Source organism: Meleagris gallopavo, chromosome 1 (genome assembly GCF_905368555.1).
Source record: "Meleagris gallopavo chromosome 1, MGAL_WU_HG_1.1, whole genome shotgun sequence".
Taxonomy (NCBI): domain Eukaryota; kingdom Metazoa; phylum Chordata; class Aves; order Galliformes; family Phasianidae; genus Meleagris; species Meleagris gallopavo.
In genome coordinates this window covers 171,768,478-171,784,986 of record NC_139404.1, presented here as the reverse complement: position 1 = coordinate 171,784,986, position 16,509 = coordinate 171,768,478, and the positions used below count along the sequence as shown (strand labels likewise).

The 16,509-nt window shown below is 40.9% G+C and overlaps 1 protein-coding gene across 2 annotated transcripts in view; it reads right to left on the bottom strand.

Moving 5' to 3' along the window:
• Positions 1 to 16,509, bottom strand: part of STARD13 (StAR related lipid transfer domain containing 13) — a 297,319-nt gene that overhangs the window by 159,328 nt on the left and 121,482 nt on the right. For both annotated transcript variants that reach the window (XM_085216035.1, XM_085216036.1), the window contains exon 5: positions 7,813 to 7,846. In XM_085216035.1, the coding sequence (XP_085072161.1) occupies positions 7,813 to 7,846 (34 nt within the window). The remainder of the gene's footprint in view (positions 1 to 7,812; positions 7,847 to 16,509) is intronic.

Genomic DNA, 16,509 nt, shown 5'->3' with positions numbered 1-16,509 from the left:
AGAATTAAGGCAATTTTAAAAGAATTTTATAATTATCAATTGGAATTGGTATCTGTGCCTATGACAGGCAGCTGGAGCTAGATGATCTTTAAGATCCTTTCCAAAACAAACAATATAATTTAAGTGAGACGTACAGATGGTCATTTTTCTGTCTTTTGTTTATCTCTAGCAAGTGTTATCTCAGTGATAATCCCATACCACATATGATTACATGTTACAGAAAGGACAGAATTTAAAGTAAGGAGAAATCCTTACAGCCCCTAGAAGCTGTAGACTTCTTAGTAGTAAGTTACCACTAAGCAATAGGTTACTCTGAAAGTAATGTCTCATATTTATTGCCATGGAAAGAGCAACAGATACAAAGAGCAGAATAACACTGTTTGATTGAGCAAGTTCTCAGCTACAAAACACTATTTTTCAATAGAATCACCACTATGAGCTATGTGGCTATGTGTTTTGCCAGCACTCAACAAGAGCCAATATTCCACACTTGTAAAAATCTGCAGCAGGGGAGATGACCACTGTTGCTGTCACCACTGCTGAAACGCACCACCACCGTCTCACTGTGCTCACATCCACTGTTTGTCTCTATAAATGTTCAGCAAGTGTCAATGAATGCCAGTGGGTGCCATTTTTTCCGCACGGAGGAACACAATGCCACACCTTTGCTCCATATGCCATGTCACATGCCATTCTATCAGACTGCCCCTCTGCTGCTATCTGTCACACAGCAACAAAATGTAATGGAATATTGGTGAGAAGGTTCAACCTCTACTGCATCTACAACATCCACCTCTTGACACTCTGGGCCAAGAGAATAAAATAAACTTTTGGAGCAGCCCTCATACAATGACAACTGTAACTGTCTGAGTAATTAAAAATATACTACCAATTCTATTTCATGGAATAAATGAATTTTAGTCGACACTGCTGAACAATAAATTCAGCATTTCTTTTCAAATTTCCACACAGAAGTCACCCAATCTAAATTCCAAACAATGTGCACTTTGTAGCTAGTCCTTTTTATTCATCAATTTGCAGCTGATACTAAAAACCTTCTCAGCAATCAGGCAGACCTGTTCCTGGCACAGAGTGTGCTGGGCAACTTTTCAACTATTTAATCATCTTGCTTGATTTTGTACCTGGACTGAATTGGTGCTTAAGTCAACTTGGTATAAAACCATTAGTTTTCACAAGAATTACACCAGAGGAAATGTTGTACTTTTACCTTAAAAAAGTTTTTCCTGACATACATACTAGCCTTCTAGAGCTGAGTCCTTGGAAACAAAGAAATACTCCAGGGTGTGTACCTAATATAAAGAAATTCCAAATAAAATACTAAAGCTATTACCTTCCTAGCCTCCATGTGAAAACCAACACTGCACCAAGACCAGAAGAGTAGCATCAGAGCCATTTAACAGTACCCACACAGAAAGCAACCTTTTTGCCACCTGCTTTCTTGAACCTGCCTTTCTTACTGCTCTACCTTCATAAAGATACCAAGCCAAGTTCACAAGTGATAAATGCCATTACATGCTGTGGAATGATGCATGTGATGGCATGACTGTTGTGCTTGTTTGCAGCTCCTGCCTTCCTCCTAGCACTGCACTTCAGCTGTGGTTACACCGTGGTGGAAGTTTTCCTTCTGCTGATTGCTCAGTAAGCACAGCATCTGTATGAGCACTTCTGTCTTAGCTACTTGCTGGCCTGGGTGGAATCTAATACAGAAAACAGGAAGGACAAAACTGGGTGAATTTCAGTTGAAAAGCTTGCAAAAGCAACTCTGTGGTTTCTTAGGAATCTGTCCAGGCAGCTGAGTTACCACTGCGTGATTCTTTGTCCTCCTCTAGTGGTCCCACCACAGTTACTAAGAGGCTCCTGCAGTCATTGCTTGCTTTGAGTCAATTAGATTATTACTTAAGTGCCAACGTGCTGAGGCTCACACCTGAAGATCCCAGGCAGTAACACCAGAAGCAGTAATGGGGTTCGTAACTCTTACCTTTGTGAAAGTGGAAAGTGATGTCACTGTCACTGTGAGCCACACAGGCATTAATTTGACTTTGCCTGCCTGATGTGCAAACAAAGAAACCAGGCTTTTTTCCTAGGCCTTTCAGGGAGGAGCTACAAATCACTCTCATATAGCACAAAACCCCATGAGCTACTCCTTAGGATTTGATACTAACAGATAGCACGAACTGAACCAAGAGAATTGCTAGATGACAATGATGCTGTCTGGTGAGGAACACTGGGCCCACTGGAGCACAAGGCCTGTGTCAGGAGGACACTCCTCCACAGCTGATTCTTCCGAGCATCTCTCTCAGAGCTGTAATGCTCAGTCAGCACTATAAAATAGTAACGATTTTCTTTGTACCCTGCATATTTTAAAATGTTTAACCTTTACAGTTTTGAAGCCATACCTTCCCCTGCAAGTAAAGTATAAGTACACAGCTTACGCTGCAGTTATCAAAGAGGTCTGAGGGAAAGGTCTACTTGAAATAGAAAACAGATCTATGATATATATATGTTTTATTATACAATGAAAATTTTCCAGATATTTTTGTTACAATTGAAATAAATGTTAAACACCAAAACGTGCCCTCTTCCATGCCTGTTGGAAAACCTGAGTTTAAAGAGAGTTGGTTGCTCAGATGCACTGCAGCTGAATATGGCTGTTTGACTTGAAAAGCCTACAGCCCACTGACTGACCTCAGCTGTTGGGAGCAGTACTCTCCTACTCAACAAATGCCAAACTTTGGAGTAATTTATCAATTGCATGAGATCATTTCCAGCAATGATACCATCAGAAATTTCCAAGTCTCAAGAGAAGATACAAACCCGAATCCTCCAAGGTATAAAGAAAAATGAGTTAAAGTAGGAAAGCTGTTAATAATATCTTCGTTATTAAGTCTATTTCACTACACATTTTCAATCATAGAAGATATATTATTTTTAAGATTTACCAGCTCTAGTCTTTCAAATATTTTTCCTTTTTTTAATTCAAATATTGACAAAAATCTAAGTTACAGAAAGAGATGTTGAATAGGGAAAAGGAAGAAGATATTTAGAAGGGCACTGAGTATCACTGTATGTATAAAATGTCCATACATTACTTTTTTTTTGTTTTGTTGGTGAAGTTTCCAATGTAAGATTCAAAGTATTTCTTAATAGTTCAAGCTTTCATGTAAAGTTCACACAGTAAAAGAGTAAACATATATGTTTTATTATATTTTTAGAAAAAGTAGTATCCTATAAAGGGTTCTTATTTTACTCATTTCCATTTCAAGAGCTAAAGACCACAGTTTGCCTTCAGTGCCTTAGTACAACAGGAGGAGCTGGAAAGCAAAGATTTTCCTATTCAGAAGAAGCAAGGAGTTTGTTCTGTCATTACTGATTCCAAAAAGGAACATAAAGGCAGGAAGAGCCAATCTTACTGCCTAATATTAGGAGCCAAATGGAACGGAAGCAAAGGAGTTGAACAGATGCCAAAGGAAAGGACCCTCTCATGCACTAGCAACAGAAGAAGGACCAAGTCCACTTGCTTCTAAATTGAGCCATACAGACTGTAGCTACTCAACAGGCCAAGGCCACCGAACACCTGGTGGCCTATTCACTTATTTATTTTCACTATACTACTGTGGGGAGAAAAGCCTGATAATTTTTCAAGCCAAAGTAAGCATCTTGTCTTCATGTTGGAAACACATCCAAGTGACCCCATTCACCTTTCTAGTAAATGCACAGGAGCTTTAGATGATAAGGTTTTATTTTCCCTGGTTTATTACACCAGAATTTCATCTTGGGTAAACTTGTGTATCTGGAATAACAGTAGCATAGGTCACAAGTACTGTCTCAGCCTAGGAGGGACTGCAGTGTCCCCCCCCACTGTTGCTCTCTTGTGCAGAGAGTAGGATAGGGAATCTCATGGATATAACCTCAGCTCCATCTCCAGCAGCTGCAGGCTTCCATATCAGGTAAAGGGCTCAAAGAGACCAACCACCTTCTCCATTGCCACAAGAGCAAGAAGAAAACCCCAGAACGGAGGATGGTTCTGTGAGCCATATCCATTTTCCTGTTCAGTCTTCCTTGCTGCAGCCAACCTGTATCTCCTGCCTGGGAAATGTAGCATGGGTAAAATGTAAACATCAACATAAGTCTTTACATGACTAAGGAAACAAAAAAATATGCAGTCATTGGGAAATACTGGTTGGGTTTGACCTGGTGAGACATGCAGCATCTAGCAAAGATCAGATGGAGTTGCAGTTTCCTCTCAGTTCCTGGAATCAGGCCTTTTGTGGGCAGTGGTCATTCCGCTGCTGTATAGGTCAGTTTTAGTTTCTCAAGTAAAGGAGATCTCTTCTTGAAGTCAATTAGCAGCGTGTCTAAACAAATAATGCAGGATCAAGCTATTTGTTAAGCCCTGGAACCCCATCTGCCTCCATCTGAATTTCATAACGCATCAATCAAGGATACCCGGAGGTCAAGGTCACCTGAGGACTTTATCATATTACTGCAGTGCACCATCTTCCCTGCCAGCCCATTGCTGCTCTGCTAGACTACATTACCATGCATCAGCAAATACTCCAGCACGCTGCTATATTTAGTGCTTCATACATATCACTGAAGTACAGGATGTTTCAGCTTTTAATCTGACTTCAAATTTTTGTTAGCAAAGTAAAAGCTCATTTTCCCTACCAGTGATGAAGTGTGCTCTGTGTTGGTCATCTTGAGCTATGCAGTGCTAACTTTAAAATACACCAGGCAGCCAGAATGCTCAAGCTGAATAATTTTTACTAAGAGGTATAACAGGAGATGGTAAGAATGCATACCATCAGCCAGTCAGGTTTTAACAGTGACTACCATAGGCTAAAAACAACATTTCTTCAGCAATCTGATGGCAAGAGGAGCAGCTCACTGAGGTACCCTCCACAGCACCACAGCAGGCAATTAAAGCACCTGAGTAACAAATGTAGAATGGGGGCAGGGGACAGTGGTGAAGGACTGCTCTGTGCCAGGTGTTATGACCTGGAAGTATGAGAAGAAAACCATTGGCGATGACAACTGGGACAGAGTGCTATACTGCACACTGATGGAAGTGGGGCAGTCCTATTAAGGGCAACACTCATCAATGACAGCAAGTATGTGACAGTGGTTAGAATAACAACTTAGCATCAAGAGATCCATGTTCATTCTGGAGGGGTTGAGTGAATGAATCTGGCATTTTAAAAGATCTTGCTAAAACCACAGAATAGGATATTTTTTATTTGTAAAACTTAACATATTCCTGTTGCCACGTACAAGGAGTACAGGTATGAACCGTCTTCCTGTCTCCTACTTCCAAGCAGATCAGTTTGCTAACCTGCAGCCTAATGGCAAGCCTATCTGAAGGAGATCCAAGCATTCTGGTTAACACACAGAAAGACACCCACTAAAAACTGAGGAAATGGAAGCATAAAATGTTGCATTTATTTGCTCAAAGGAAAAAAAAACACCAAAAACAAACAAATGAGAGAGGACGACAGTAGTCCAAATGTGGTGCATGTGGTGCAAAAAAAATTGAGTTCGAGGAGGAGAGTTCTGTACTTTACACATGGCAGATACAGGCAGGAAGGGGTTTCTTCTCACATGGGAAATTCCAAAACAGAAAAAAAAACAGAAAGCAGAGAATGTATCAGAAATGTTTGTGAACTGCTGAGCTGAAAGGAACTCTCTTCCTCAATCTTAGACTAATTTTTGCCAATCTGGTAATTTAAATAATATGTTGGCTGTAACCTAAATCGTGCTTTGCTTTAACATAACTCATATTTCAAAGCCCAGATTTTTCAAAATTAAAAAAAAAAATAATCAAACTTCTGCCTCTGAACACTGTTAGAAGATCCCATGTCAAGATGTGCATACCTATTATACAGAAATGGCTGCAAAAAGGAACTCACAAATAAAAATCTTTCCTGCAAAATGCTTCAGTTTTAAGGTATTGGCATTTTCTGTCCAAAGTGTTTTAATTGATAGGTTCATTACCAGCTCAATTTCTGTGAGTAAAGTTCCACCTCCGTGACCAAACCAAACCAACTACTTGACATTCTTCTTTCATGCTGGCAGCTATCAATTTTTATAAAATTTTCAGCCATCATCTTCTAGCTGCTGGATGGGTGCTAATCTTCATCTCTTCTTAAATGACCAAATTCATGTTATCACAAAACAATTCAAATATTTATCACGGTCAAAAACAGGAGCGCTGTTAACATAATCATCTTTCTTTGTCACAAAGAGGTTTTGATCCAGGCAGTGCAAACAATCAAAAATTGCTAAATCAATCTCAAAATTGATGGAATTTGCTTAGCTTTGGAAAAGCACAGGCATATTTTCCATTGGCAAATGTAATCATGGAACGAATACTCATATACCCCATGAAGCAGAAAAAAATAACTGTGCACAGCACTTGAATGGAAATACTTAAACCTATACTGTGTACAGCAGCCTCCATGTATGTATTGACCTATGTGAAGTACCTGAGCACAGTGTTGCCTGTGTTTTTGCTAAGTCTCTAGGCCAGGACTCCCGGTAGCACAGCCCCTGCATCGGCGATGCTGGCTGCAAAGGGTCTCATTCTGCTCCTAACAGGGCTGTGCTGGCCTTGGAAAGAGCTGAGGGTGCCATTCGGAGCAGAGGCAAGTGCTGCTTTGAGCAAGGAGAAATCACTGAGTTAGCAAACTGGCTTTGCTAAGTCATCTGGGGACAGATGGATAATTACAACAAAGATGTCCAATTGCTTTCATTTTAATTGACACACACTGCATACACATTGACTAATGAGACAGAAAAAGAAGTAGGAAATGGGGAGCTCCAGAGGTCAGCTGTTTTGTGATTTATTTAAGTAGTGCTAGCTGGCAAAAGCTTTTGTGGGAATGAAGATTTCCTTAGACTTTGGGGACATTTTTTCTTGCAGAGCTGTGGGGCTGTTATTAACTTTCAGTAATCTCGCATTTTGGGAAGCATTTTCTTTTCTCTGTAGTTCCTAATTGTGCTTATTACAACTTAATAAGGACATTTACCCTCAATTGAGCAAATCATTCAAGCAGTTGCTTACTCTCCCCTGCAATGAATTGGATTTGTCAAATGCAGGCTTAATTGCGTGTTAAGTAGCTTGCTGAATCAGGACTTTTGTGAGCATTGCTGCCTACCTAAACCTTTCCTTAGCTCCTGGCCTGCTAACAGAAGTGGAGGTCTGCATATCAATTTTTATAACTGCCAATTGCTCTGAACCCAGTACCCTGCAGGATGTCAGCTGTAAATAAATCATTTTCCCATATCAGTCAAACACTCCAATGCTGTTAATATTGCCAACCCCATCGACTGCGAGTGAGCTCATGCTGGTGAATGATGCATCATGACTCTGCCACGGGGGGCAAGGCTGGAACAGTGCTTAGATTATTTGCATTTACATTTCATATGATTTTGCAGAGGGAGCCAACCACCAGCCTCTTCTAAAGAGGATTCACTCACATATATCAGCACAACACAAGCCTTTCAGTGCCATGGCGAGCACCCTTGCTCCTCCCTGACACTGACAACAAATACTCTGTGTTACCCTTGTTATCACAGAGCTGATGTTTCAAGGTGTAAACTCAAGGTTGCTGAATTATCAGCTTTCCTAAGAACGAAATAAGTCTTCTTCATGATTGAAGGCATGAAAGTAATCATAACAAGTGCACAAAATAAATAAAACTTGGAATATCAGCAATTCTCGTAGGTTTTCCATCAATGCATACATCTGCATGAATCACCAAGTAATACTGAAAAAGTAATGCCATGTCTTACCTGCTTTCTCCTTAGACAGCTTCTGAAACAGCACCTGCAAGAAAAAAATATTTTTTGTTTAATAATTTCCTTCAAATAGGTAGCATATTTCAGGATGACAATACATGCAGGTCTTAAGAATTGTCACCACCTTACAAAGTTCATCAGATTCAGAGTTCATCACAAAAAGTCACAGGGAACATCTAAGTTGACTTGCTAAGGTCAGCCTGGTGCTCATCGCAGGCTGGGTTGCTGTTACACAGGCGGTGAGTTCAGAGCGTCCTTCACACAAGCAGAGCATGCAGGACAGGAACACACGTGGCCCAGCACACCAGAGCCTGCCTGCTCATCTCCTAGTCTTCCTGGTCCCTTTGTCTGAGGGATGTGGCCAAAATGACTTTCAAAATTGTGTTCTTCATATTTTTCATCACCCTGCTCCAGGTATCATTTACCATTTAAATGGAAGCAGTCCCATTAGTGTCATCCTTGGATGCACCTCTTGGTCCATTACTTTTCTCTTTAACAGCCTTCCATGCCCAATTCAGGAGGTTATTCTCACTTTAAGCCAGCAATTAAATGTGCATCACCCACTCTCCTTTCATGTGATAGTTCTAACAACTCTGAGCAACGCAGCCTGCAAATGAAACTAGTACATTGTGTGAAACTGAGCCCAATCTTTAAACAAAATGGAGGCTGAGCAGATTCTTGCAGATAGCAGTGAGCTCATAGGTGGGAGCTGCCCAGCCTGCCTCCAGTTCAAACAACAGCCACTCCTCTGCCTGCAGTGACACACTGCCAGTGCCTGCTATAGGCTTATCCCCATATGGGCAGCCATCTGTGTCTGTCTGTCAGATGCACTGACTGCTCTGTTATCCATACAGTAAATATCTATCCATACAAACATGCTTTTTGTTTACCTTTTATTTAGTGAAAATCTTTACTGAGATATTGGAAGATTCCTTCTCTGAGCACAGAAGAAAATTGCTTGAGCGTCTCTGTTTAGTGACAGGGATAGCACAGCTGGGATAGGTAGAGCAGGCTATGGTTGTTGTCCTTTCTGCAAGGCAATTTCACTGTAAAACAAGCCCCTTACGCAGTATGAAGGTCTGCTGAAGACACAGCTGATGTTGGTTTGCCTTTAGCCCACAGGGGCCATGTGAGATGGTCACTTCCAGGCCAGAAATCACCAGTAGCCGAGTCTAACCTAGGCTTCTTTTCAGATTCCTTTTCCTCTAGATCTTCTATAGCTCAGAAAGAATGGGCTTTTTGGCTCAAGTCACCTCTGCATTGGCTGATTCTGCAGAGCTGAAGAAGCAGGACTGTAAGCCAACATTTTCTCTAGCAGAATTGCATATGAATGTGAGTGCCAAGCCCTCAGGAGAGGCTCTGGCAGAAGCAACTCACTTTCTTAGAGGAGGGAATTTACAGAACATAGTGGTTGGAAGGGACCTCTGGAGATCATCTAGTCCCACCCCCTGCTGAAGCAGGTTCCCTAGAGTAGGGTGCAATTTGGACATACGCTGGGCTGATGGGAAAGGTTGAGGCAAGTGCCCCACATGTGTGCTTGGGGCCACCTTTCACAGAAACATCATTTGGCCCTTCCACCATGCAACGAGCTGCACTGCTCTCCACCATCCTGCTGGGGACAGGCACCTGATTTTTAGCACCATGACACTGGCATGCACACACTGCAGGCGGATGCTAAAACTGCTACACTGGATCTTGGGAAGACCATTTCTTGAAGAAGACATAAATGATATATGAATCAAGAAAAATATGTCAGTCCTGCTTGGATAGCTGCCTTGATGTGATCTAGCTTAACCACAAGGGCATCAGTTATTACAAAATCAAGTCCATACTATATTAACTTCCAAATATTTTTAAGACACCAGACAAAAAAGATGCAAATTATTGCTGGAAAAATCCCAAGTGGCAACAGAAAGCTGTCAACTAAAAGTGATTTATGGAAATAATAATGATAATGCACTATATAGCCGATTGTGTAACAAAATACGTTTATTGAAGTACTAGCATCCCATCTGAGCAGCACGACACCATCTAATCAAATATATAGAAACCATGGACCAGGAGAGTACAACTCTAGCCAAAAGGCTGTTGCAGCACCTGCTGCTTATGAATAATAAAGAAATCATTTGCTCACAACTCCAGCTGTAGCAATTTTGCAAATGGAAGTGTCAAACAGAAGCCAAAGATGAATACATTGTGCTGATATAACCATGTTCTATTTGCTAAAGCATGTAAACCAGCACACAGAAAGCACAAATGCATTTGACAGATCTTGAGTCCAGAGAGGACAGGGACATCGGGAAGGCTCTGGGAGGCATGGCCTTGTGCTCGGCACTGCTTCATAGCTCTCATTTATATTGCCTGTGAACACAGCCTCACAGCCTCTGCTATTACAGGCATGAGCCCCATAGAGATCAGATGGACTCAGAATTTTGTTACCTGAATTTGCACTTACAGCAAGATGAAAATGCTGTCTCTGTTCAACAGATACTAAAAACAGGTGCACCTTTGTGCGAGTGATCCCACTATAGCCACTTTTCTCCTACAGAGCCACACACGTGAAGAGGTGTGTTTGGGGCACAGAGGAGAAGAGTGGAGAAAGGCTCCAGATCTGCCTGGGGGAGGAGAGGGCACACAGGGCCCTTAGGAAGAACGCAAAAAACTCTCCTGAAAGGCCACCCATGTGGAAACCAATTACTCAAATGAACTCTTTGGATTAAGTGGAAATGAAGGTAGAAGCAAAACACAAGTATTATAAGCTCTACGAGCAAAATAAATACACTCATCAAAAAATTGCTTCTCTGATGTATACATAATCTTTCGTGGTTATAAGAGATCAGGGTATGGAACTCAGCAAACAACTGGATTAAATGATTTAATAATGTCCCAGTAAGCTGATTGTCACATAAAAGCCTTTTTCTGACACAGAAGATGAATATGGAACTGTTGTCTTTAACAACTTCAAAACCATTTTAATTTGTAATGGCACAGGGATTCTGGAATACCAGCCAACACCATAACATCACACACCATTTCCAAAATGAAGAATAATCTCGTATCCAAGCCTTTTACTTCTTTCTTCCTCATCAATGCTTATTAGTTATTAGCTATTTAATGCTCTAAACATAAACATTTCAAACATGCCCAGATCTGCCACTGATCGATTTCAGAGTACCCATCAGAATGTCATCATCCACTCTCAACTAATCACATCCTCCAGAAAAAGAAAACAAATAATTGGCACATTTCTCCAGCATGCAAGTAACGCTTCGGATGTTTAACAAAAAGCCAGATTTATTCAAGGTAGGTATGGTATCAAACTATCACCACTATCAAATAAACCCTGGCATTCTGACAGGACTGCTTGACATCTGCTGCTAATAAAAAAGACTTGGTTCTGCAAGGTTATGCTCAGTGGTAAAAAGGCAGCGGCTCGACTCTGGGACACACCACTTCCTTCAGAGAAGAAAAATGACAAATCTGTACGACCTCTTAGCAACAAAATGGCACAGAAGGAAAGCACTTTGAGCTAGAAAAAGTCCTGAAAGGTGTAAAGACTGGAAATCTTGCTGGTTCTTGATACTACAAGTATGATAATCTGCTGAGTTTCCATTACATGTAGGCAGTTGCAAAGAATTAAACCAGAAACCTCCATGCAAAACTCAATCATCTGATTAACAGCTTTATTAGTCCTTTCAGAAAAATATCAATTCCTCACCAGATTAGAAAGAAGGGAGAATGGGAATCTGAAGCTGAGCTATTGCCCTGAAAATTATTCATGAGTCAAGGGGTGAAAAAAATGAAAAGAAAATGGCTCCCCACTCCTTAATCAAGCCAGTCTACTTGCTTCTTCACAAGTGAGAAAACTTGGGTCCAGATCCCCTTTCTAGACTCTTAAGTATTTAGAATAAGAAAACATGTAATGGTACTTAAAGACACCATAAGACACGGGGAAGATGCACAGCACCAATCAAGGCATTCTGAGTCCTTGCATGAAAGCCAGTGCCAGTGGAACTTCTCAGTACTGGGCTGCACAGAGTGTCCTCGCTGGGCTGAAGACCTTGGTGTGTTCACGAGCACCAGGCTGTGGGAGCACAGAGAGCACGAAGAAGACACAGGAGGTCCTAGGTCAAGTACTGCATGACATAGACACACACTGCTTTGCAGAGCCTATCTCCAACAACCATGCTGACATGAAGAACATTTTCTCTATGTTATCTTATGGGCAGCTGTCATAGGCTACTTCAGGTAACCTCCAATATAAGGTTATCGTATATTTTTGAAGCTGGATGTGTTCCTGTTACTACAAAAAACACATGTAGTCCAAATATGTTATCAGCTTGCTTACTTGGTATTAATGGGTATGTGTACTCCAGCAAACCATAGATTTGGCCTGATGTAAGAACAAACACTTATAGAACTTGATGTACCTTGAAGGCGTTTCTAAGGTGGCTTGCTGTCTACATGCAGCTAACTCATATTCAGGTATGCTACAAAAAATGAACCTAGCCATTCATAAATGAGACAAATTCTTCAGAATTGCAGACATGCTGTTTTCACAGACATCTTAAACCTCTGTCACTTCAGCTTGTTTTCCTGAGAGCATTTAAAGTTTCATGTGGCTGTCAAGAAAGGAATGTAAGTAAAATAAACTGAATCTAATTTAGAATTTCTAATTCATTTATTTGCTTTAAATTGATAAAATTATATAAATGGTCCTTTTCCCATTTTTTCTGAGGATCTAGCATACAGAATCTTTTAATCATGTGCAAAGAAAATTGAGCTGAAATATTACATGATGATATATTTTAAATGAGCCTGAGGGATTTAAGCATCCAACATCTCAAAGAACTCAAAGGACATTGAAATGTCTTTTGAAAACCCTAGACTTAATATACTGAGGTATATTATATACTCTAAAAAGATGAAAAACTGTAAATGTAAATTTTATTAACGATAACTTATCATACTTTGAAAGCGCATTTTATAATAGAAAAGAGGTATTTCTACTTCCAGAAGCTAGTAATATGATTTCAAACTGTCAAATCCCTGCAGCACTGCTGGTAAAACCTAGATTTTAGTGAGGGTGGTTCAGCTCCAACAAAGGAGCATTGCCTGCAGTGAGTGTTAGAGGGAGTGGGTGGTTTTGCAGGATTTTTTACAATATTAAATCAGCCTAATTGCTGAGTTTGCCACCAGATTAGAAGGCCTAGTTACACCTCTTGGCTCAATTGGCTGTGCCTATTCATCTTGCACCAGTGAAAAGGAAGGCACGCAGCATCCCCCAGGACTTGCTCTTGCCCTGTAAAGGCAGCCTCAGCAGCAGCAGTATGCCAGCACCCCACCACTGGGCAAAGCACAGCTGAGGCAGACTAGGAGGCCAACACCTACTTCTCAGTCTGCTTCTGAGGGAAGAGAAAGAGAGAGAGGGGGACAGAGAGGGGAAGAAGGAAAAGAAAAAGTCTCTTTGTTATTGACAAAGCAATTGGAGTTGCTGTTTCTACCTAAAGAGATTTCTCCCTCTTCTAGTCCTGGAGAAGGCCATACAACCACAAGTTTTTTTCCATGGTCAGAAACCAGACAGTCATGACAGTGCTAATCAAACAAGCATGGACCCAACAAAAAGATGAGGGAACTCACGTTACTCTAGTACTCATGGAATCATTAGAGTTGGAAAGGACCTCTAAGATCACTTAGTCCAACCATCCATCTACCACCAATATCCAGTAATAATCCAATCATCATGACTAAACTAATTTCATCTCATACTGCCAAGATACAGGCCACAGATAATTAACTTCAGGTTGATTTTAGCCAACTAAGCTCTGATTTCACTTTCTTTTCAGATTTCAGAACAGTTGGCCTGAAGTTAAAATCTCTTTTATCTTGACTGCTTCTAGATGAGACAACCCAGATCCGAGTTAGCAACTGAACATTAGATTTTGAAATCCTACTCAAGGCAAATCTGAAAAGGTAAGAAAAATCTTCCCAGATGAACTAATGCCAACTGACCCAACGCTTACCTTTCTGTACACAAACACATTGAAAATTTCAGTTGCCATATTTCTCTACAAAGGCTTTTTCTATAATTTCACAGTTTTCACCAGCTATTTTCTTGACACTTTCACCTTGTGCCTTCTGAGCTCTGTGAACTGATTTATGTTTGTTTGGTTTTCACAACTGAAAATGTACTGCTACTCATGGCTAACAAATAAAGCAAATAAACTTTCTAACTTCTTGAGTATCTCCTTAGAGACCTTTTCTTTTCTTGCATGCTTTTTCCATCATATTGAAAGCAACATTTTTTTGTTAACAACTGGAATAGTTAAAGGTTCGGAATCTGAAGTCCAAAAAACATCATATTGTTAGGAATATTAAAAACGTTACAGAGAAAGTTGATTGCAGGAATTCAACCACACACTTTCAATGCACTAAATGCTTCCCGCTGGATTGATTACATCTCAGTGTTTCTTAAAGAAGGTAAACAGGGCTCCATTACAGAATTAATTAGTAGAACAGAATAGAAACAGGAGATTATTTCAAAGTATTACTTATCTGCACCAGACATATCGTGGTAACTGAAATTAGTGCACTGTAAGAGATTACCCATACCAGGAAACAAATGGAACTGGACATTGTGTTTTCCTAATTTTGTACGTGTAAATGAATAGCTGGAAGACTAAGCAGTAGAGTGCAGAAGGCCTTTAAAATTCTAGATAATGACATGACAATAAACCTGGAATTAGTATCCAGTCTGAATGTTAGTGGCCACTTCTCCCACAGTAAGTTGTCATTATAATTAAAATGTTAATAAATAGCCATAAATGTAGGAAAGATAAGGCAAAGTCAGCTAAGAGTAAAAAGGCAGTAAAATTAGATACTGAGAATATCTGTAGCTGTGGGAAGTAAAATGAAGATGAGTAATGTGAAGGCTGCCCAGAGCTTACTCTGAGTAGGAGATTGATATGCTAAGTTTAAAGACTTCAAAGCAAGAAAATAAGTTTCAAACCTAAACAGGAGATTTAGATTGCATATAAGAAAGAATTTTTTTACAATAAGGGTAGTGAGGCACTGGAATGAGTTGCCCAGGGTGGAGGTGGAATGAGTTGCCCATAGAGATGCCCCTTTCTTGGAGACATTCGAAGTCAGGCTGGATGGGATTCCCAGCATTTTGATTGAGGAGTAGGTGTTCCTGTCCATTGCAAAGTAGTTGGGCCAGATGACCCATAAGGGTCTCTTCCAATCAAATGATTCTATGATTCATTTATAAGAAACTTAAAGAAATGCTGGGTGCAAGACGCTGTTTCTTGAACTGAAGAGAGATTAATTTGGGAAGAAACAAAGCGGGGGCAGGCTAAGAGTTCAATGCTCATTAATCCTAAAATATAGGAAGCTGTCACATAGAACTATGCGTGAAATTATTAAATGTGTGAAATTATTAAATGTGTAGAGAAGCAGAAAAAGCATAGCAGTTTCCAAATGCAATACAGTGTCTCCTGAAATTACACAAACTGAGAGAACAGGTAAATGCATTTGATCTTTGTTATAGAGAAAAACACAGGAAGAACAATGAAATTTCTTCAGATCCATAAACATCATCTGGCAGGGAAGCTCCTAATACATTTTTACCACTTTTACACCAAGAGTAATAAATACCAAGTAAAGTCACTCTTTGCAGTGTAAAAAACTGTTGGTAGTTTTCAGTGTTTTCAGTTTGTTTTCACTGCACAGTGATGTACACATCAATGAATGTGTACAACATTTGATTTAAAAAACATGAACATCAAAATGAGTAACAGTCGTCATCACTGTTTACTGTATACCAAAGCTGCACACAGTTCTCAGGGTGAGGCTGCACCGGTGTAGTATGGAGCGAGACAATCCGTTCCCTTGACTGACTAGCAAGGCCATGTTTGATATAGCCCAGGGATACCTACAGCTTCATCAGGTGCTCAGAGCCCTGTCCAGCCTGACCCTGAGTGTCTCCAAGGATGGAGCATCCACCATCTCTCTGGGCAACCTGTGCCACTGCCTCACTACCCTTGTTGTAAAAATCCAGTCTAGATTTTCCCTCTTTTACTTTGAAACCATATCCCCTCGTCCAATCACCACAGACAGATGTCTAATCACCACAGATACTGTCCCCTTCTTTCTTACAGCCCCCTTTCAGATATTGAAAGGCCATTCTCAGATCTCCCCAGAGCCTTCTCCTCTCCAGGCTGAACAGCCCCAGCTCTCACCCTGTCTTCATAGGAGGTGTTCCATCCCTTGGATCATTTTTGTGGCCCTCCTCTGGATGCACTCCAACAGCTTCATGTCTTTCCTGTCCTGAGGACTCCACATCTGGATGCAGTACTCCAGGTGAGGCCTCACAGCACAGAGCAGAGGAGCAGGATCACTCCCTCACCTTGCTGGCCACATAGCTTTGGATGCAGCCCAGGATACGGTTGGCTTTCTGGGCAGCAAGAGCACATTGCTGGCTCATGTCCAGCTTGCCATCCACCAGTACTCCCAGGCCCTTTTAAGCAGGGCTCTGCTCTATCCTTATAACCTCCATCTTGTACTGATAGTGGGGATTGCTATGACTCAGGTGCAAGTCTATCTGTTGTTGTTAATGTGCATGATGTGGCCAGCTGGAGCCACCCTTGAAACAAGAACACAGATTACCCACCACAGAAACAGATGCCCCCT